Source organism: Ruditapes philippinarum, unplaced genomic scaffold, assembly GCF_026571515.1.
Source record: "Ruditapes philippinarum isolate M1 unplaced genomic scaffold, ASM2657151v2 ctg2519_1_1_1_1, whole genome shotgun sequence".
Classification (NCBI taxonomy): Eukaryota; Metazoa; Mollusca; class Bivalvia; order Venerida; family Veneridae; genus Ruditapes; species Ruditapes philippinarum.
The window spans coordinates 50,018-73,225 of record NW_026866641.1 but is presented as its reverse complement, the minus strand read 5'-3'; the positions used below and the strand labels follow the sequence as shown (position 1 = coordinate 73,225).

Genomic DNA, 23,208 nt, shown 5'->3' with positions numbered 1-23,208 from the left:
TGCATCAAAACTTCTGCCACTAAGGTGTTAACAAGATTTTTCTATTTTTAGTTCTTGTGATCTAGTTTTTGACTCGAGACAATCCATATTCGAACTTCAATTAGAAATTCACGAAGCAACCTTTCTGACCAAATTCCAGAATATTTTGGATCAAAACTGCAGCCACTAGGATGTTAACAAGATTTTCTATTTTTAGCTCCTGTGACTTAGTCAACCCATTTTTAAACTTGACTAAGAAATCCTCAAAACAGCATTCCTGACCTATTTCCAGGATATTTGGATCAAAACTGCAGCCACTAGAGTGTTAACAAGATTTTTATATTTTAAGCTCCTGTGACCTAGTTTTTGACTCGAGTGGATCCATATTCGAACTTGACCTAGGAATTATCAAATCAACCTTTCTGATCAATTTCCAGAATATTTGGGTCAAAACTGCAGCCACTAGAGTGTTAACAAGATTTTTTCTATTTTTAGCTCAAGTGACATATTTTTTACAAGAGATGACCCCGCATTCGAACTAGAAATCATCAAAACAATCTTCCTGATCAATTTCCAGGAAATTTGCATCAAAACTGCAGCCACTAGGGTGTTAACAAGATATTTTTATTTCCTTTGACCTAGTTTTTGACTCGAGACAACCCACATTCGAACTTAAACTAGAAATTCATGAAGCAACCTTTCTGATCAAATTCCAGAATATTTTTGGTCAAAACTGCAGCCACTAGGGTGTTAACAAGATTTAATTAAAAATTAAATAAAAAGTTAAATTTTGGCCATAATTGACGTTGAATCAACATCAGGTATAGATCTGTGTGGTTGTCAAAAGTTGAATCTTGTTTGAACAACGTCACGAATTTTACTTCAACGTTGTTTCAATGTTGAAACAACGTTATGTGCCTGCCGGGAACATTTATGATTCATTTAAGCAGTAACATTTATATTATATCGTTTATTTTGTGACATTTAAATGAGGCTACCTGTCGTGAATAAAAGGTTTTAAAATTTGTGAAATTGCAGACATGTGATTTAAGCTCGAATTAAATAAATTAATAACTTATTAATAATTAATAAATTAAATAAATAAAAGACAATTTGTTGTTGTGTTTTTGTGAGAAGAAATTTAATTTTAACAAGTGAGCTTTAAAAACAATATTATTACGAGTTGCATAGCTCCTTTAAATTGTGGATTCAAAATCCAATTGATACAAACAAATTCACCCGATGAGATAAAACCATGTCACTATATGGATTTTCTAGGTCTGCAGCAGCAAAGAAAGCTGATGAAAAAGCAATTGAACATGAATGGCGTAATTTAGCGGACAAAGAGATAGATGAAGGTAATTATTTTTTATTGTTGTAAATTATAAATGGAAGCTAAATTTCAGTTTCAATCAAAATTTTCAAATTCAATGTTTCAAAATGATTAGTTTAATCGCAGCAAGTGCAATATGACGATTTCATTAAAAGAATGAAAACATAAAAAAATGAGAAATATACATCACATCTGTACAGATGCATGATTATCATAACAAACATCTTTTCCTCGTGAAATGTTGGAAGCCAATAAAGAAAGTCATAAAGGTATCACTAAGATAATAAGGTTGTGTAAATATTAACCAAACTTGAAATGTTCCAATAGGACATGTGTACATCTGCCTCATGGGTCAAAAATATAGGGAGACATACTCATATGAACCAAAAATGCATGTGAATAGTACCGACAGTAAAATTATGTTAATTATCCAATGTAACTTGAACATAAGCTGCATTATAACTTAAGTTCCATCCTTCTCTTGGGCATTTACCTTTGACATAACATCATGGATCTTGCCGACGACACCTTGTCAAATGATGATAGATATTTAGACGAACAACAATTATCGGCCGGCATATTGCTGACACCTCTTGACGCTAAATAGACTTATAAATGTAATCAGGGGGGGGGGGGGGGGCATACATCTAAATTGCTCGGCAGTCGTATCTGCTCCTAATAAAGAACAAACATTGTAGGTCTGAATATGTGCAACCGTTTAGGACACAAATGTGAGAAAATGAGGAAAAAGTAAAACAAAAATTGTTCATCTGGATATCATCCTTTTGAAAAAGCATTCCATTTTAAATATAAAGAAACCAAGTAATTTTAGTTAAAGGTGAATGATTTATAGTGACATTTAGAATTGAACTAAAATAGTATTATTGAAATAATTGTCAATACATGTACTTGTAAATTTACCATGTCCGAGGTCATATTAACCTAGGTTAAAGCATCCAGTTAAAATGTTATCTGGAAAAGAATAGACAATAACATTAATGAACATGAAAGAATTTATAAAATTAAACATATTTTGTATTTATATGTATTTTAAAGGAAGGAAAAATGGATATGGAGGGAGGCATGGGACTCACGCCATCTTATGTATTGACACGTCAGGCAGTATGAGAGAAGGAAATGCTTGGTCACAAGTCAAACAATTTTATAATGACTATTTAGATGGTATATTTATTTCATTACTCAACAATGTAGTGTATGTTGAATTCAGGCTAATAAAAATCAGCTCCCATATAAATACGCATTAGGATCTGACGATAAGCAATAGGTTGGCACCTTCTCGTGATCTAATTTTAACCACTGGAAAACCAATACTGATATGTTATTTTCACGATTTCGAGAACAAACATTGCGTAGTCAATATAGTCTTGCCCATTTGAAATTGAGTCTATTATTTCCAGTGTGCTTGTTTCACATTTCTTCAAACAATGTTTATCTTACAAAAATCAACAATTTGTTTACTTCCACGGAAAACGAAATGTTGATGCCTCGTCTAATGCATATCTGTTAAAAACCGGTTTGATTGCATGACTGAAATAGCTTACTCGAGGAAATCTGAATCATAAGGAAGGCGAAACATATAGGTTTTAATCTGATCTACATGTAAGAAATAAGTATATCTGAACTTTAATCAGATTAGGTTCAATTCTGCCGTACCGTGTATTTTATAATAATGTTACTTCTTTTCTTCTTCAAATTCTAAAGCAAAGCACATATTTAATATATTATTATTGTTAAGCAGATAAATACAGAAGTATTGTTAACCAGATAAATACAGAATTATTTTTCCGCATTGTATACAATTTCGTAATTCCATTATTCTTATTTGCTTTTGAAGGTATGGAACAGCTTAAAGATCAGGATGCTCATCATGACAATATTGCTGTCGTCACATTTGGTGAGGAAACGATGGTTCGACAAAGGTTGACAAAAAATTTGAACAGTCTTAGAGGATTGTTAGGTATTCAATGCCTTTTTCAATAAAATACACATTGAAGGTCATTTCTATTGAATTATCATTGTTTTTAGCTCACCTGTCACAAAGTGACAGGGTGAGCTTTTGTGATCGCTTTTCGTCCGGCGTCCGTCCGTCGTCCGTCCGTCCGTCGTCCGTCCGTAAACTTTTGCTTTAAATGACATCTCCTCATAAACCACTGAGCCAATTTCATCCAAACTTCACAGGAATGTTCCTTTGGTGGTCACCTTTAAAAAATGTTCAAAGAATTTAATTCCATGCAGAACTCTGGTTGCCATGGCAACCAAAAGAAAAATCTTTAAATATCTTCTTTTAAACAACCCTAAGAGCTAGAGCTTAGATATTTGGCATGAAACATCTTCTAATGAGTGTCTACCAAGTTTGTTCAAATAAAAGCCCTTGGGTCAAAATTGGCCCCGCCCCAGGGGGTCATTGATTTTCCCTATATACATATAGTAAAAACTTAAAAAATCTTCTTTTAAAGAACCCAAACAGCTAGAGCTAAGATATTTGGCATGAAACATCTTCTAGTGAGTGTCTACCAAGTTTGTCCGTCCGTCGTCCGTCCGTCCGTCGTCCGTCCGTAAACTTTTGCTTTAAATGACATCTCCTCATAAACCACTGAGCCAATTTCATCCAAACTTCACAGGAATGTTCCTTTGGTGGTCACCTTTAAAAATTGTTCAAAGAATTTAATTCCATGCAGAACTCTGGTTGCCATGGCAACCGAAAGAAAAATCTTTAAATATCTTCTTTTAAACAACCCTAAGAGCTAGAGCTTAGATATTTGACATGAAACATCTTCTAATGAGTGTCTACCAAGTTTGTTCAAATAAAAGCCCTGGGGTCAAAATTGGCCCCGCCCCAGGGGGTCATTGATTTTCCCTATATGCATATAGTAAAAACTTAAAAAATCTTCTTTTAAAGAACCCTAAGAGCTAGAGCTAAGATATTTGGCATGAAACATCTTCTAGTGAGTGTCTACGAAGTTTGTTCAAATAAAAGCCCTGGGGTCAAAATTGGCCCCGCCCTGGGGGTCATTGATTTTCCCTATATGCATATAGTAAAAACTTAAAAAATCTTCTTTTAAAGAACCGTAAGAGCTAAAGCTTAGATATTTGGCATGAAACATCTTCTAGTGAATGTCTACCAAGTTTGTTCAAATAAAAGCCCTGGGGTCAAAATTGGCCCCGCCCCGGGGGTCATTGATTTTCCCTATATGCATATAGTAAAAACTTAAAAAATCTTCTTTTAAAGAACCCAAAGAGCTAGAGCTAAGATATTAAGCATGAAACATCTTCTAGTGAGTGTCTACCAAGTTTGTTCAAATTAAAGCCCTGGGGTCAAAATTGGCCCCGCCCCGGGGGGTCATTGATTTTCCCTATATGCATATAGTAAAAACTTAAAAAATCTGCTTTTAAAGAACCATAAGAGCTAGAGCTTAGATTTTTGGCATGAAACGTCTTTTAGTGAATGTCTACCAAGTTTGTTCAAATAAAAGCCCTGGGGTCAAAATTGGCCCCGCCCCAAAAACTTAAAAAATCTTCTTTTAAAGAACTCAAAGAGCTAGAGCTAAGATATTTAGCATGAAACATGTTCTAATGGGTGTCTACCACGTTTGTTCAAATAAAAGCCCTGGGGTCAAAACTGGCCCCGCCCGGGGGGGTCATTGATTTACCTTATATGTGTATAGCAAAAACTTAAAAATCTTCTTTGAAAAAACCCAAATAGCTAGAGTTTAGATATTAAGCATGAAACATCTTTAAGTAAATATCTACAAAGTTTGTTCAAATAAAAGCCCGGGGGTCAAAACTGGCCCTGCCCCAGGGGTGTCATTGTTTTTAACTATATGTGTATAGTAAAAACTTTAAAAATCTTCTTTTAAAAAACCCAATGAGCTAGAACTTAGATGTTTAGCATGAAACATCTTCTTATGGGTGTCTACCAAGTCTGTTCAAATAAACAAATAAAAGCCCTTGGGTAAAAATTGGCCTGGGGGTGGGGGGGCCTATATACAGGTGAGCGACCTCAGGGCCATCATGGCCCTCTTGTTTTTGTATTTTGTTTATTTTACACTGAAATGATTGTAATATGCTTTTGCAACTACAGCAAAATGTAAACGATAAATATAGTTAATTAAAAATTAAAATCATCAATGCTTTGTTGTCTGGCAGTGAATAAAAAACCAAACTATTGACTGGCAAATAATAGCAGCTTTACCTTTATATAGGTCATTTGAAACATCTTTATTTGATCTGGCATTTACTTTCAATCGGTATTTTTTGATAAAACGTTTTCTTTACCGGGCACTGAATAATGTATAAGTAAAATAGGTAGCGCACAGATAAAACAGGGCTATAACAAGAGCGCTTGACACTGTCAACACACGGTTTTTGTCCCATTAATTAACGGACGTAATATGGGAAAATAACCGATTGTATACTATGATATTTGTTGTAGATGATATCAAACCATCTGGTCCAAGTCCTATCTTCGGTGGATTAATAATGGCAGGCGCTGCAGCAAAAACATCAAAATGTAAGTTTACGATTAAGTGTTAACAATAACTTACCTGTTACAGTAAGCTTTTGTGTATAAAAACAACAATTCTACTTTGCTTATTTCTTAGTATCTATCTCTAACATTGTTATACTGAAGTGATTGTTGCTTGTATGCAGTATACCATCGACACTTTATTTCGATAACCCTTGATGGCAAAACATCATCGTTGGGCTTGTTAAACTTATTCATAACGAGCTTCATTCTGTGATAATTGTTGAGTAAATAACAAACCCATTTATTTATAAACAGCAGTGGTATTGATGACCACGAAAAAAACAAAAACAACAAAACAACAAACAACAACAAAAAACAAGATTCATAATAACTAAACCGACCTCTATTTCATGATACAATTATCTTTGTTGTGTAAAGATTGATTATCATGTCAGTATTCTAACAAAATTGATCAACTTTTGTAGGTTATTGCTGCAATTGTAGCAGTTTAAGCACAATTTGCGAAACCATCAGCAAACACTAATCAAAGAAAACAATATTATTTGCTAATTAAAATGCCTAAGTCAAAGTTCTCTCTTAACAGAAATGTTCACTCGACTATTAATAATGTTCAAATTGTCGAACATGTCTTTTCACATTGCCGTGTATCAATGTTATAGGAAAATGATTTTGTAACAAATGTAAAAATCACATTTCATAAAATTCGATTGTTTTGACACATGAAAATAGAAAAAAGTATATCGATTGAAGAAGAAAAACTCCAACACACTTTTCCTTTCAAATGATATAGACAAAAACATGATATAGACAATTAAGAATGGTTCACTTGATCGACGTTTTTCGAAAGCCGACAGAAATAGGTTAAATGTGACATCTTTTTTCCCCTTTTATCCTCGGTCCAGTCATATAGTTACCCCGTCTTGGTTTTTGAATTTGTGTTCTATTTCTCCAAGAAATTGAAAACTATATTGTTAAAAGTGATAACATAAAATGAACTATTTCAGCTGATGTATGTTTATAAAATTCGGAAGATCTAGATATGCCGTACGAACCACAACATTTACCATTCACTAATTTAGATACAGATTGTTTGACTTCTAGGTCAAGGTTTATTTTAAATACCATTTCCTCAACGGTTTTAGTAATGACTAAATTAATCGTATTTGGACGTTATGGCTGCTACTCTGACTTTTTGTTGAGTAAGAAGACTATTGTGTCAAGGTCCCAGATTCAGAAATACATCCGTATACATCGGCCAACAAGAAATAATTTTTACTTCTTGTTTGATGCTTTTAGTATTTGGTATGTAAATACCTCGTGTGGACTGGTAACTTTGGGTGGAAGACATAGTTAGTCGGGTAAAGTTCACTGGCGTTTGAAATATATTTCTATACTTTACTTATTATCCTGCCTTTTGTAATGAAAGATATTAATTCTATGTGCAGGTTCGAGGATCATTCATCGCAATAAGCGATATTTTGTGTTTTTCCTTCTTTTTAAAAAACAAAACAAATATACAAGATACAAAATTTAACGATTCAACCAACTCACCAACTCAATCATTACAGTTAGACAAACATCGAGTGTAACAATCATTGTAACTGTATTCCTGTAATTCAGTAACATGTAATACTACTGTTCTTTCTTAAATTATCAATTTGTTTTTAAAGTTTCATTCGCTATGGTGAACAACCTACTTGTTATCCCGAAATTGATTCTGGTAACAGATGGTAAACCTACAGAATTGACCTTACTTGAAGGACCTGACGTTGCTGATCCGGAGCTTATGGAATGGGCAAGTATTTCTTTTAATACTTATTGCCCATTTTAAGAATAATTAAAAGAATCATATAATGTGAAATAAAGTACATTCTAACTTATGCTAAGTTTTAAAAATTGCATTTGTATATCTTGGCAATGGCTAACCTAACAGAATGTTTATAATAACTACACTGAGCATCAGTAAGTTGTCTAAGAAAACAACGAGAATACAGATGAACAAGGCAAGGTGACGCTCACAGAACGCAGCCCCTGACACAATCAAGTCACACAAGCAGGGCACCCAGATGGCACCAAACTAAAGAGAGAGAGAGGAAACAAGGGCGGTGAAAGGAGTGCAGGAGTACACAATAAGCAAAATGAAAAGAATTTAAAGTGGTGGGCGATATTGGAATTTAAAGTGACAAGGAGTGCAAGGAAACAATGGGGTAAAAAGGGCACACAATGGGACAAGATGGGGAATGGAAAGAATATACATACTGTTGACGACAATGTAACAAGGTCGGACACCACAGAACGTGAAACATTCAAAACACGTAACCAACAAGCACATGTGAAGGTACACAGAGGGGTGCCGCCACTGATATTGAGGTATTCTAAAATTATGTTCTGTGTTCGTCGTTTAAAACCATCTGATATTATTTTATTTTTTTACTTCTATAGACTAAAAGTGTAATCAGTGATGAAGCGGACAAGTTGGCAAAAGATCAAATAGATTTACATTGCATTTACGTTGGCCAAAATGCTGATCGTGTAAGTCTGAGAATTAATTTATTTGAAAAATAAATCTTTTAATTCATCTTAAAAATATTATATTACAAACTGATGAATGACTGATTTCTTATAATGTTTCCAAAAAAATTAAAGTGATATACAATACTAGTATTGTTTTTGTTTCCTACGTATCTCTATCCATCCGTCCGGCCGGCCGACCGCATTAAGTTTGTCCGGCTGCCACAGGTCAAACTGCTAGCAGGAATTTAATGAAACTTCACAGAAATGATCATTGTGCATGTTGTCCGATTTTCACAAGTAAAACTGTTGACGAGATTCCGCCCAAACTTCACAGGAGTGATCAGAACCATTCCTGGCTGTGCAATTGTTGGTACTTTTGGCTTCGCTGCACAAACTGGCCTCCTGATATACCAATCTTTCTCAGCTTTCACAGGTCAAACTGCTGACGGGATTTTAACATTACTCCACGGGAGTGATCATTACAATCCCTAGTTATGTATATCGTCGGCACGTTCCACTTTGCAGCACAAAATAGAGCTAATATAAGTTCCACAGGTCAAACCGCTGACGAATTTAAATTACAATTCAAATTCAAGTTATCAGTACAATCCTAAGAAGTAAATATCGCTGCACAAAATGGCCACCAGAGCAATAAAAAGAAAACTCTTGTCCGGCTTCACAGGTCAAACTGTGGGATTTCGACCAAACTTCACAGGAGTGATCAGTACCATACCAAATTTTTGGAGGCATATGTTTTTGAGATAAAAACCCTTTGTTTCTAGTTACATTATGTCTATGCTAGACTTTTGTAAAATATCATTTTTGTTATTTCATTATATAATTAGTTTTGCTTTATTTTCAGAGTTTCCTTAAAAGGATCCAGAGCAAGAATGTCAGAGATCTTATGTCTTACAGAGATGGTGAACGCATGGCTTTGTACACCGTGGTAAAAGTAAGCAATGTGTAAATTTAAAAACTATAAGAACAACCAAAACTAGAGCTATCACTGACGGTGATTATATCCAAACCAGCAACCTTTACTGTTTGACAAATAAGTTGTTTGAAGAAAAATTTGAACTCAACCCTTCATTTTCCCCCATTTTTTATATTTCAAAAACATATAAATACAATCAGTCATATTTACATACAATATTTGTAACTAAATATATAACATATCTATCTCAGTTAAGGTATTGAATGCCTAATGCATTATCTCATTTCTGAAGAGTATTCATTTTCAGTTAGGAGTTTCGATAGGGCATTGGTTCAAACCCCAGTAGACGCAATATTCTTTTTCAGTTTCTGTCTTTTTTTCTTCTTTTTGTTTTGTCAGATTATTATTTTCTTTCTTAATTTGTATTTTTTTTTAAGTTCTATGTATTTTTACTGTGAAATGTATAAATGTATAAATGAAATTTGATAACATAACGAATTAAAATGATTATAATTTAAAATCAGCATGGTTAACTTTCTTTATTTTCTGCACCAATGTTTAGAATAGTTTCTAGATAAGTATTATAAAAAAGAAATATTTGATGCCCCGATTACATTTGACAAAAAATCTGACAGTTTTTCTTACCCCACCCTCTTTTTATTTGTCTTTGTCTCAATAAAGAAAATAAAATAAAATGTTTTCATCTACATTTTACATTGATTTATTTGAAAATATTCAAAAAATTTAGTTCTTTATCAGTTTTCAAGTATGCAAACTATTAAAAAAGTGACACTTTGCAAAAGACAATTAAAGCATAATTGTTGTTGCTGTAGTTGTTTAAAACCGATATAAAAGTTGAAATTTAACTGTCAACATTTTTCAAACAAGCTGGTTAACTTTTGTGTTTTTTTTTTCATTTATGTTTAGAATATAGTAAAGTGTAATATATTAAATATTAAACGCCTTTTGAAAAAGTGTCATTTATACATCTAATATCTTAACTCAATATTCATTAACCATAAATTAACTGAAGAAAATAGTATAAATTTTGAAGTTTCAACAGTGTTCAAAGAATTTACTGTTAAGGTATGGCCACCCTAACGGGCAATATAAGGACTTGAAAAATTACCAACAAGTCAGATATATACCTTAAAGTACACTTGTATTCAAAATTTAAACAAACTTTACCGTATGGAAATCGAGTTAAGGCCACTTTTCTGAATTGAAACTAGGATGTTATGCAGAAATAAGGAACCTTGAAATAATCAAGAATAATATCCCAATGAAAAAGTAGGTTAAGTATCTCTCATATTCCTTTTGGAAAGAAAAAATTGTTTAATTTTGAATATTTAATTTATATTGATATATATGGGCTAATATTGCTAAATCTAATAATAAATATGGTAAAGTGTAATAAAATCAAAACTAGACGGTAAAAGTATCCAATATTTTACAAGATCCACCAATATACTTCTTTATTTAGAGTAACTTTGAAAACAGGCACTCATTTGGATAAATTTTAAGGACTATTTCAATTAGGCTCTCTACGTAGGAAAATGATCAAACACGTTTTAAAAATGGGTCAGGTAAGGTAACATTTTTATACATATTTCATAAATATTGAGATGAACAATAATTTTGCTTATGTGGATTGTTAACTGAATGGTACTATTTGTTTCTTAAAAGAAAAAAAAGAAAGAAAAGAAAGTTGAACCCTCAGGTTCAATGTAGTTTAAAAGTAAATCTAGCCTATTTGAATACTCTTCAAAGCGGAGGTAATGCATTAGGATAGTGATATCTTAATTTCATTCCAACCATGGTCTTCATATAAGCTTGCTTTACACTGAATTTGATTATGATATCTCATTCCTAATTCTATTTATTGTCCGAAAAGCATTTTTTTCTATTTTTGTTAACAGTGACCCTTGACATTAGGGGTCAAAATGCAATCTAACCCTGATCTTGATCCCAGATGGTTCAAAAGCAATAGAAGTCTGTTCACATAAGCTTGCTATATACCAAGGTTGTTTTCAGTATCTCATTCCAAACTATAGTTTTTGCCCGGAAACGACATTTTCTATTTTAAGTAATGAAGACCTTGACCCCAGAGTGTCCAAAAGCAATCCTACCTTCAGTCTTCATATAAGCTTGTTTTATACCAAGTTTGATTACAATATCTCATTCCGAACTGTTTTTAAACCATTTTCTATTTATAGTAACAGTGAACATGACCTCGGGGTGTTCAAAGGAATAGCAAACTGGGTCTTCATAAAAGCTTGCTATATATCAAATTTGATCATTCCTAACACAAGTTATTGTAAGGAAACACTTTTTTATTTTTAGTTACAATAACATTGACCCTATGGTGTACAAAAGCAATACCAACCGGGGTCTTTACATAAGCTTGCTATATAGAAAGGTTGATTACAATATCTCATTCCAAAATCCAGTTATTGTCCGGAAATCATTTTTCTACATTAAGTAACAGTGACCTTGACCTTTACAGATATCTAAAATCAATATCAACCAGGGTCTGTACATAAGCTTACTATATACCAAGTTTGATTACAATGTCTCATACCGAACTCTAGCTATGTCCGGAAACCATTTTTCTATATTTCGTAACAATGACAGTTACCTTAGACCCATTATGTTGAAAAGAAATACTGACAGGGGTTTTTACATCAGGTTGATATATACCAAGTTTGATTACAATACCTGATTCCAAACTGAAGTAATCAGAGACATACCGACAAGCTGACTCCTAGATACCCCATTAAACTTCGTATAACAAAATATTTTCAGCTAAATTCGACATATTTCAGACTGTTTTTAATAGGTATCTTGTTGTAACGCATCACCTATCAATAAAATATATCAACGCATTCTAAATATATTTCACGTCGCCATAAAAAACAGTTTGATTAGGGTAAATTGTCTATTAAACTAGACGGCATATTTTTAACTCTTACTTTTCCAGTGTATGAAAGAAGGTGACCAACGCTTTGTACGATGTGCTGGCCTTGAGGGCATGGGAAATTTGGTAATGCATTTAACATAGTCAAACAAAAATGTTATTTAAGGTATCCTATGATATGATAAGTGATGTATTATTCCACTAAACTAATGTACGAGTACATATGAATAGAATTATGATTTAATTGTCAAATAAATATTTTTGATAGCATAGCATAAATACAATATAATATCTTGAATTGTAGAAAAGTTGATTTCTTTAATTATAAGCTCACCTGAGCACAAAAAAACTGATAGGTAAGGTTTTGTGTATACACTGGGTCCGTCGTCCGTCAATCTTTGTCCGTCGTTTGACGTTTATTTCTTCCATTTCTATAACCAATAGCTCTTTCTAAACGACAAGATACATTTTCAGCGAATTTCACATGAATGAACATTAGGCAGTCCTTGAATTGGTTACGGTCCGATGCATTAGTAGGTCACAGGAGCTAAAATATAAATACATGGAATCTAAAGAAAAGTCTTCTTCTTAGAAACTACAATACTCAGAAATAGAAATTTGGCATGTTGTATCATTGTGGTCCTCTACAAAAGTTAAAGAATGATCCACACTAGGTCTCACTTTGTTAACATAGGCTGAAGAAAGCGCAATTAAGGTTTTCCATGAAACTTCAAAGCCAAGATCTTAGATATTTGGCATGTAGCCTTGCCAAGAAGACTTAACGAAATTTATACAAGTCATGCCCCGCGAGTAAAAAAATGTCCTGCTTTAGGGCTCATTTTGTTTACGAAGACTTGACAGAAATTATAATCTTCTTCTCTGGCATGTCATTTGTCATGCCCCTGGGGTCAAAAATGACAAGCGTTTGGGTCGTTCAGTTTAGTACATAGAGTTATGTAGTGAAAATGTACAAATTTTCTTACTTGAACGTACAATACCCTCAGCTAAATACTTTACATGTAGAAACACCTTGTGGTTCTCTATAAAAATTAAATCACTCATGCCCCCCCCCCCGGGGTGGGGGGTCAAAATTAGCCCCGTCCTTTGGGTCACTTATTTCATGTAGACTTGTAAAGGAAATACATTTAAGTCTTCTTTTTCTGAATCTACCATGCCGAGAGTATAGGATTTCGTAGCAGATATCTACAAATAATTTGAAAATAATGCAGTTTGGGTAAAAAAATACAAATCAAATGTGACCTCAATACTGACTTTAACATATGTGACATTTGCTAGCAAAGTATTTTTAGATGAGCGATCAAGGACTATCATGACCGTGTCAGGTTTTAGTTTTATTTAAAATAAAGCATCTACATGTATTAATTTTCATATTAAAGGGTATGCCTGACATGGAACAGCTCTCGAGTTTAGTGAATAAGATGTCGGACGACCTTCCTGGAATAAATCCACAACTTACGTCACTTCTACTGAAAAGCATTATTTCAAGTCGGGTATCGCTTAATGTTTTCATTTTTTTCTAAATAAAAAAAAGGGAAAATTAACTCTTTTTTCCAACATATTTAACCTCAGTCTAATCCATTTTACAATAATGTTTGAAAGTTTTTCAGCATTTGTCGTTTATATACGGTGGCACAAAGGTGACATGTGTTTGTTTTTATTTATCTCGTGCGTACGAGATACTATGTCGTGGCCACAAGTTACTAAGTCGTGGCCACGAGATAGCTTAGTCGTGGCCACGAGATACTAAATCGTGGCAACGAGATACTATGTCGTGGCCACGAGTTACTAAGTCGTGGCCACGAGATGGCTAAGTCGTGGCTACGAGATACTATGTCGTGGCCACAAGTTACTAAGTCGTGGCCACGAGATAGCTAAGTTGTGGCCACGAGATACTATATCGTGGCCACGAGTAACGAAGTCGTGGCCACGAGATAGCTAAGTCGTGGCCACGAGTAACTAAATCGTGGCCACGAGTTACTAAGTCGTGGCCACGAGATAGCTAAGTTGTGGCCACGAGATACTATGTCGTGGCCTAAAAGTAACTAAGTTGTGGCCACGAGTTACTAAGTCGTGGCCACGAGATGGCTAAGTCGTGGCTACGAGATACTATGTCGTGGCCACGAGTTACTAAGTCGTGGCCACGAGATAGCTAAGTTGTGGCCACGAGATACTATGTCGTGGCCATGAGTTACTAAGTCGTGGCCACGAGATAGCTAGGTCGTGGCCACGAGATAAATAACCAATCAGATAACACCATTTATATGAATTTCACTAATTAACTATACATGTGATATTGTACAAGGATGCCCCAGCTTCACCAGCCTGTAAAAGTACCATTTATACAACTTATTGACTAGTCTATAATTTTACATTTAGCGTCAATGTGACCCTGATTTTTGACCAATGACCTCGAAATTATAAGATGTCATCTACTGATCAGGTGCAATGATCTTTCTAAGTTATATAAACCATGGCTTATCCCTTCTAAATTATTCATCAGACAAAGATTTTACCTTATAGGCTATCTACTGTCCATGGGCAATCCCTTCCAAATAAAATAAACCAGGACTTATTTCTTTTCATGTTATCGTATAAACAAGGTTAACAGGCCGTAGTACGTACAATACTGGCCAATTCGAACAAAGAGCTACAGTCAAAATTAATGTCTGATGGGCCTTGGAAGGAGACTTTCTAATATGATCCTAAAGACAAGTTCAAAGTGAATATCTTCAGTATTTTCAAAGATTGATGTAAAAGAAGTTGTTAGGTTTAAGATTCATAATATATATAGTGTATTCTGATTGGTTAACTATTTCGTGTCCAGGACTTTTAAACTCGTGGCCACCACATAGTATCTCGTGGCCACGACTTAGCTATCTCGTGGCCACCACAAAGTGTCTCGTGTCCACCACATAATGTATCGTGGCCAACACATAGTGTCTCGTGGCCACCACATAGTGTCTCGTGGCCAACACATAGTGTCTCGTGGCCACCACATAGTGTCTCGTGGCCACCACATAGTGTCTCGTGGCCACCACATAGTATCTCGTGGCCACGACTTAGCTATCTCGTGGCAACGACTTAGTAACTCGCGGCCACGACATAGTATCTCGGGGCCACGAGATAAATAACTAAAAATGTGTCATCATGCCAAGGATGCCCCTGCATGCAGCCAAAATTTCAGATGTTATAATATTTAGTTCCAAATTTGTTTGCACAAATTATTTTTTTCATTTTAAGTTCAAAGCCCTTAAAACTTTTCAATGTTAACACAAACCCTTTTCATACAATGTTCAAGGCACTGAAATTATTCAGTCTTAACCTTTTAAAAAATAGCATATTGCATATTTGTAGCCAAAATAATGGCTACAAACATTTCCACAATAGTATGAGTGCTGAAACTGAAAGTTCAAAATTTTTCCAACATTCAGGAAAGATAAGTTTGTCCAAAATCATTGAACCACGACCAAATTCAAACTTAAACTGCTTATTCGTAAGATGTATCTATATTATTTTCAAAGTGAAAGGGACATAACTCTGTCAAAAAATCATCAAACCATGACTAAATTCCAACTTGTCCTGCCCATTCTTTTGACATATCCATATGTCAAATTTGAGTTGAATATGTAACACTGTTGGGTAGATAATGAACAGAAACTGTAAATTTCATATTATTTTCAAAGTGAAAGGGGCATTACTCTGCCAAAAATCATTGAACCATGACCAAATTCGAACTCGGCCTGGGCATTCCAAAAACATATCCATATGTCAAATTTGAGTTAAATGTGTTGTACCGTTGGGGAGATAATGAACGCAAACTGAAAATTTCATATTATTTTCAAAGTGAAAGGGGCATAACTCTGCCAAAAATTATTGAACCATTACTAAATTTGAACTTGACCTGCGCATTCCTTTGACGTATCCATATGTATAGTTTGAATTGAATGTGTTGTATTGTTGGGGAGATAATGAACGGAAACTGAAAATTTCACATTGTTTTCAAAGTAAAAGGGGCATAACTCTGCCAAAAATCATCAAACCATGACCAAATTCAAACTTAACCTGTATTTTCTCATGACATATATATATGTCAAGTCTGAGTTGAATCTGTCGTACCGTTGGGGAGATAATGAACGAAAACTGAAAATTCCATATTATTTTCAATGTAAAAGGGGCATAACTCTGCCAAAAAATCATCGAACCATGACCAAATTCGAACTTGACCTGTATTTTCTCATGATATATCCATATGTCAAATTTGAGTTGAACGTGTGCAACCGTTCTTAAAATAATGAACGGAAATTGGTGATGACGGAATGACAGAATGACGGAAGGACAGGACGGAACAGGGTAACACTATATGCCCCGGCCATTACATGGCGGGGACATAAAAATACTCACATGTCACCTTTGTGCCACCGTATTTATATTTTTTGTATTGGATAAGAGTATGACTAAATGAACTTGATCAACATTATAGAATGATTTCAAATCGTATACTTCTTACGTGTAATTGATGAAAGCTCAAAATATGCTTTTGACGTGCATATGAAATGTATCCAAAATAACTTGATTCATTAAAACAGATCGCTTTAATAAATTTTAACGTGTTTTTTATTTGAAATTCGAGTCGTGTATTATCATTTCTAAGAAAAAGACACACTCTTGATCAATGAAAACATCTATTTAAGGATAAATCGCCGGATAAAAGTACTACTGATTTGCAATTGGCATCAAGGTCGCGATACAAGGTAAATATATGAATTTCAGACGAACCATTATCATAAAGACACATCTGCCTATGTTGTAAATGTGCATTTATTAAGATATGTTACAGGATAGGACAATGTTATTGATTTAGAGCAGTAGTCAAAACATCTGAAAATGCTATTTTAGTATATCATTCTCAACAATAAATTTAACATTTTTTCATTCCAAACACCAGCTTTGATTGGTGCCAAAAAACATCTGCATTATTACAATTGGTTTTTAAAACCGTCATGCACTTCAAGTAGGAAAATGAATTTCCGTCATTAAAATCAACTGAAAGATTGCACTAGTTTAAAGCATTTTTAAAACAATTATTTACAGACATCAACAATAACAATGGCAGGAGACCGTCTCATAAACGTTTACAAAGAGATCAACGATGGTCAACACCCGGCTATAGGAACAAGAGTTGAGAAAGGCAGTGACTGGACATGGGGAAACCAAAATAGAGACAAAGACGGGACGATCATTGGTCATGCTGACGACCCTAACGGTAATTCTATTAACATCAAATCTAAATTACAAGGTGTCAATAAAAGTTCTGCGCTGATTCATTTTCGTTTTGCACATTTGAGATCGGTAGCAAATGTGGATAGAATTGAGAAAGTATGAAAGATAGGACAGAGAGAGATGTCACTTAACGTTTACCTTATTTCTCAATACGTATATTTCTCCCAGGAGACAAATATTATTTTGCTACACAACATAGTTATTTTACAGTAAGCATAATTATTTTACAGATAATCAAAATATGAATCAAAGATCACGCGATATTATGTTCAGCGAAACAATAAAATTAATGGGTTTTTTTTAAATCCGAGGGATTCGGGGAGAAAATAAAATGTATGTAGACAGTTTACAAAAAAACAGTTCTAAAATGTTATTAGTATGTTGTTTCAATATATATTATAGTTTACTGCAAAGCATTATCCAAGGGTGTCTGTGAAACAGTCAAATGTTACTTCTACAGTTTTGACTGTTTCACAAAACCCCATGAAATAATTGTATGCTGATATAAGGGCATTTATAAAATGAAGTAATACACTCAGTGCTCATTATGGCCAATATAGAGTCGGATAGCCCTCGTCCACAAGATGGCAAACAATTTGTTCTGAGTAATCAAAATTCAAAGTAATCAAAATATTTTTAATTAGAGTAGTAATCCTCACTTTACACATGTCCGAAACTTTAATTTTATTTCAAATATCAATATAATAGTATATGAGATTTATATCGGTACATGCCAATTTACTATGATTTTGTCACACGAAAATTAGCGATATTTATATACGTTTATGCTACGGTTAGATTACATGTTCATGTACTGAATGAAAACAACTTTAACGATGGTTTTTAAATCATAGATTTTTTTAAGAAACCTACAAATAATGTTATACCAGAAATTCATAACACAAAATATATTATGTCTAAAAATTGATAAATAATTAAAATGCTATACTGACAAATACTTTTTTGATTACCTCCCTTTACATGAAAAACATCAATACCCACCCAATATTTCACTTTATGTTCATGATTCATACGAAAGTGGTAATTTAATTTATATAAAGCCAACAAAGTGTAAGATTTTACAGTGATGCATTAAGGTGAAATTATATCTCGAATTCACATTTTATTGAATATCTAATTAAACAATATTGTTTCAAACAATTAAATTGTATTTTACATTTACACTCAAAGCAGACGATGGACAATGCTGGGTCCATGTGGAATGGGATGATGACAATTGCCCGGAAAAAGGAATTCAAAATGTCTACAGATACAAAATGGACGATGACATGGAAGGGGACGTAAGAGAGGCGGCATCAGATGATCGGCTGCCTCCAGCTGGAAAGGTTTTAGCTGTCGGCTGCAGGGTGAAACAAGGTTTATCTTTCTTCCAACAAATTTCGATATCAAATATTTTAGTCAACTTCATTCAATAAATAAAATAATGCAAGAAAAGTAAGACTAAATGTAGAAAAATGATCATATACGCAACAGAAGTAAGACCTAGTTCTGGCAAATATTTACAGAAGAAAGAGAACGTAAAGTCTGTTAATGTCTCAGTTGGGACCGAAACATATGACCAATATCAATATAAATATGTCTCATTCTTACTGTAGCATTGTTGGAATGACGTGCACTACCATTTATTTTATGGCATATTGTTCGAAGCCCCGTGTTACTTTCAGAAGGTGTCAACTATAGGGTGAGAAGAAAATTATTAAATCGAAATAATTGTTTCTTTTAGAATTATTCACTTTAAAATCTTCTGTTTAGGTGAAGGATATCGAGGCGAAAAGACAGATGTGAAAGGGTCAGTCATAAGATTCCATGGAAATCGAGTTGAGGTAAATGCCGAAATTAATGTACACTATTATGCTGTCAGTCTCGTATTTCTTACTAATATGCAGTATCATTTAGAAATTCAATTTTTAAAAAAGTAGATTTTCTACCCGTACATGATTGATGCTGTTCTTAAAAGCCTTAAAAAAGCTTCCTGATCAAATTTACATTGATAATCATTTACATTAAATATCTGGCCGAATAAACAACGACGAACGTCAATAAAAGCGTCAATACACAGATTGAAATAACCATGATCCTTAATGCTTTTGGAAATAAATAACCAAATACACGATGCAATCATATCTATTATTGTCGTGAAATCATGTATAAAATCTTTTTATAAAGGTTCGTTGGGATGATGGAAATAGAGGGAAATATCGTTTTGGCACTCGCTCATCTGAGGTCGTACCTTTGATGGATCCAGGTATGCATTTATTGTAGGGAAGAAAACATGTTCATTATATCTATAGATTAAAGCAAAAATATATTTTTTCTCAACATAATCAGCTGACAATATCATATCTTCGGTATATATTAGCTATATAGATATTTTAAAGTTCATGATGTGTGGAGTATACATAGAGTTCAGACTATTTCAATGTAAGTGAGGACATTTAAAGCTTAGAACCTGGGATATTATCCTCTGTATATGATAAGCCTATGGCGCTAATATTTCAGTAACTAAGGCGATCTTGTTAAAATTGAGGTTGAAAAGGATTTGTGTAGTCACCTTTAGAGGGTTGACTGTGATGCAGTGCCTGAATAATGCCCTTGAACTCGTAAAACAAATGTTACGATATACAGGTGTCTGAAATATATTAGCAGGTTTGGGAGAATTGAGGAACAAAAAATGACTGTTAATAAGCAATGATACAACAAAACGCTTTTCTCGTTCCTTAAAAATGTTTAAGTTGCTACGAAGTCTTTTATTCATCTGTTTTGAGGTTTTGTTACTTTTTAATTTCCAAACTTACTGAGACGTGGTACAACTGATTTTACTTGGGTATATTATTTTAGAGTTTTGTAATAGCATTTAATGTTTCGATTTAAAATATTTTGAAGGATAAATATCGTTTTTAAAAATAATACAACGTTTAATTATACATCGAAGTGGATATAAATTGTAAAAGCATTTCCTGAACATATTTTATTCAAACGCTTATCATCGAAACAAATATAATTGTAGGAAGGACAGCTTTTGAACCAGCCCGACAAGACCCCGGTGGCAATAATATGGTCTGCGAAGATGGTATGTAAAACATATTAATTGAAATACCAATATTCATAAAGTACTGAATAAGAGAAGAAGCAGGAGAAGAAGGAAAAGAATTCTTTTAATATAATATAAACAAGTATATGAATCTTAAATATATATCAATTTAAGTTTGGTTGCGACCATTTAAGTCACTGGACATTGTTAACATGATGACAGACCTCACATACAGTAATGAGCAGAATCGAAAATTTTCTAATGCTTGATACAGTTTACAATGCAACTGACGTAGAACAAAAGGAAGTTATATTTTTTATAAGTCAGCACTTGGTTAGCAATATCAATTCATTGCAGGTAATGATGTTCCAAAAATAAGAGTGAATGACAAGCATGCACTTCAGATTGCACAGACGATTCCCTCTGGATGGGAGATGTTGGGCACAGAACTGGATGTTGGAAATGTGAAGATGAATCACATTGCGAAGGATAACCAAAGTTCAATCGTCATGCAAATATATGCGATGCTTAACTACTGGAGACAAAATGCCGAAAATCCTACATTAGATGTACTTGTGAAGGCAATTCGAGGATGTGGTGTAACGTATGATGCTGACGGACTTTCAGAAATTATTGAAGCAGCCCGGAAGGAAGAAAAGAAATAGTTTTTTATATTATTTCTCCTTCTACTCAATTTTTCACAAACTGTATTTTTTTTAAATTTGTGGTTTGTTATGATTTAGTTTAGCGGCCTTTTTCGATGTGCATATTATATTTAAGTTGGAAGCTATTCATTTCATTTTGTATTACTCTTAAAGGGACTCCACTGAGGTTTAAAAGCCTTAAAACATAACATTTGAATTTCTTACATAAATGAGCTGGGGTACTTTAACGAGAAATATGTGCAAAAATAGTTAGGAAATATGCTTTGAAATAAATTGAAATTCGTAGTTTAGCTTTTCTTAGCCCGATTTTAGTGAAAAGCGATTAAACACTTTTCATTTTGGGTCATTTTTTTTACAATTTGAATAATTATTCTGGAAAAACGAAGTGCGCGAATGATCTGAAATTTTGCACAAAGATTAGTGGTCTAAACCTACATAAAATGGTACCTTTATCTTGAAAAAATATTTTCAGTCCCATCATGTCAAAAAACCTCAGTGGAGTCCCTTTAACAATTTGACTAATTGGTTAACTAAGAACTAACTCAACTTTAAACCATTTTTCTTTACGAGTGTATGTATCTGAAAATTTTCTGTTTTGCTGTGTTATTCCATTGTATTCGAGTTAAACCTTTACTGTGCTTTAAACAGATATGGTTTATTCCCTTCTTTATTGCTTATAACTGTACAAGAACATGTTTGATTATATATTCAAGATATATTTTATTTGTCTAAAAGGAATTGCTTTTCATCATTTTTTTTCTTTATAGTGCCATTTTGGGAATAAGCTGTTTAAATACCATCAACGAAACTTTTATGAAACGCAATGTTTTACTTAAGATCCATTTCTGTTATGAACTATGAACTTATGACCTGCTGTATATTTGTTTCATAGTAAATTGGTTCACCTTGTGACGTCCAATTTTCAAGTCACTCCGTAATTAATTGGCCATTAAAGGCACGTTTTTCAAGCACGGACAGACTTATAGGTTCACATCAACCGAATATAGTTTTGAAATTAGTATAATGTGGTAATTGTAAAACTGCATGCCTCCAGATGAGCCAAAATAATTCAAGAAAATCGAACTTGAGAACATGTAGAACATATTTAAAAACATATTAGATACACAGATTAAAGTAGTTATTTATATGTTAAGTGCGATTAATGCGATTTGAATTGTTTCTCAACATATTTGCACTGCATGCCTTGCGCAGTACGGGCTAATTTTGCATATTTTGACCGACCTCTTTTCGTTAATTTACGTTCGTTGTAAGTGCTGTTGCAATGTGTAAATTCTTTTCCTTTCTTTCTTCACTATATATTATTTTTTAAATACATTTTCAAAACTACACAAATATGTAGGCATGATGCTTTAAGCGAAAATTATTAAACAGTTATTGTCAAGCAACAGTTTGCATACAATTGAAAATATACGTGTTTATAGTCAAGGAAAGAATATAAAGCTATCCATTCTATATGTAAGAGCAGTATTCATGGATAATTGTTTTTAATATCTTATTACAGAGATAATTTGAAATATGTATTGAAAACTTATTTTATATGAAAACAGCATTTTATACGTACTAATTAAAAATAAAAATATTTTAGTGTGAGATATCGTTCTGTTTTTGTTTCTTTCACTTTCTAAATGTTTGCATACTATTACCAAAAATATGTAATTATGACGTTGGAACATGGGTCGCATGCGTTACCAGAAAATTTGAAGCCCGTCGTGTATTTATATTTAAACGTTGCACTTACAGAAGCATGGTCCTGTTATACACCTTGACAAAATCTGGAAAAAGGGTGATCACTCAGAAGCAATAAAAATTATGTATGAAAATTGAGGACAGATTTGTTTCGGTCTGTTCATGAGTAATAAAGTCATTTGCAATGCCCCACACAGTTCACACACTTGCTTAAGTGCTAATAAATCTTTAATAATAACGTGCTGGAGTCTTGTCTCATTTTCTATAACATTTTGTAAAATAAATAAGACGATAAT

The 23,208-nt window shown here is 33.5% G+C and overlaps 1 protein-coding gene across 3 annotated transcripts in view; it reads left to right on the top strand.

The window, feature by feature from the left end:
• Positions 1-22,816, top strand: part of LOC132733191 (uncharacterized) — a 39,280-nt gene extending 16,464 nt beyond the window's left edge. For 2 of the 3 annotated variants that reach the window (XM_060719790.1, XM_060719791.1), the window contains exons 3-18: positions 1,258-1,337; positions 2,369-2,494; positions 3,168-3,290; positions 5,766-5,843; positions 7,493-7,617; positions 8,265-8,354; positions 9,199-9,288; positions 12,251-12,313; positions 13,585-13,698; positions 16,900-16,959; positions 17,300-17,471; positions 18,680-18,865; positions 19,262-19,332; positions 19,676-19,754; positions 20,517-20,579; positions 20,898-22,816. In XM_060719790.1, coding sequence (XP_060575773.1) covers positions 1,258-1,337; positions 2,369-2,494; positions 3,168-3,290; positions 5,766-5,843; positions 7,493-7,617; positions 8,265-8,354; positions 9,199-9,288; positions 12,251-12,313; positions 13,585-13,698; positions 16,900-16,959; positions 17,300-17,471; positions 18,680-18,865; positions 19,262-19,332; positions 19,676-19,754; positions 20,517-20,579; positions 20,898-21,205 — 1,828 coding nt within the window. In that variant the 3' untranslated portion in view covers positions 21,206-22,816. The remainder of the gene's footprint in view (positions 1-1,257; positions 1,338-2,368; positions 2,495-3,167; positions 3,291-5,765; positions 5,844-7,492; positions 7,618-8,264; positions 8,355-9,198; positions 9,289-12,250; positions 12,314-13,584; positions 13,699-16,899; positions 16,960-17,299; positions 17,472-18,679; positions 18,866-19,261; positions 19,333-19,675; positions 19,755-20,516; positions 20,580-20,897) is intronic. The other variant, XM_060719792.1, reaches the window with a different exon arrangement.
• Positions 22,817-23,208: the final 392 nt, after the last annotated feature.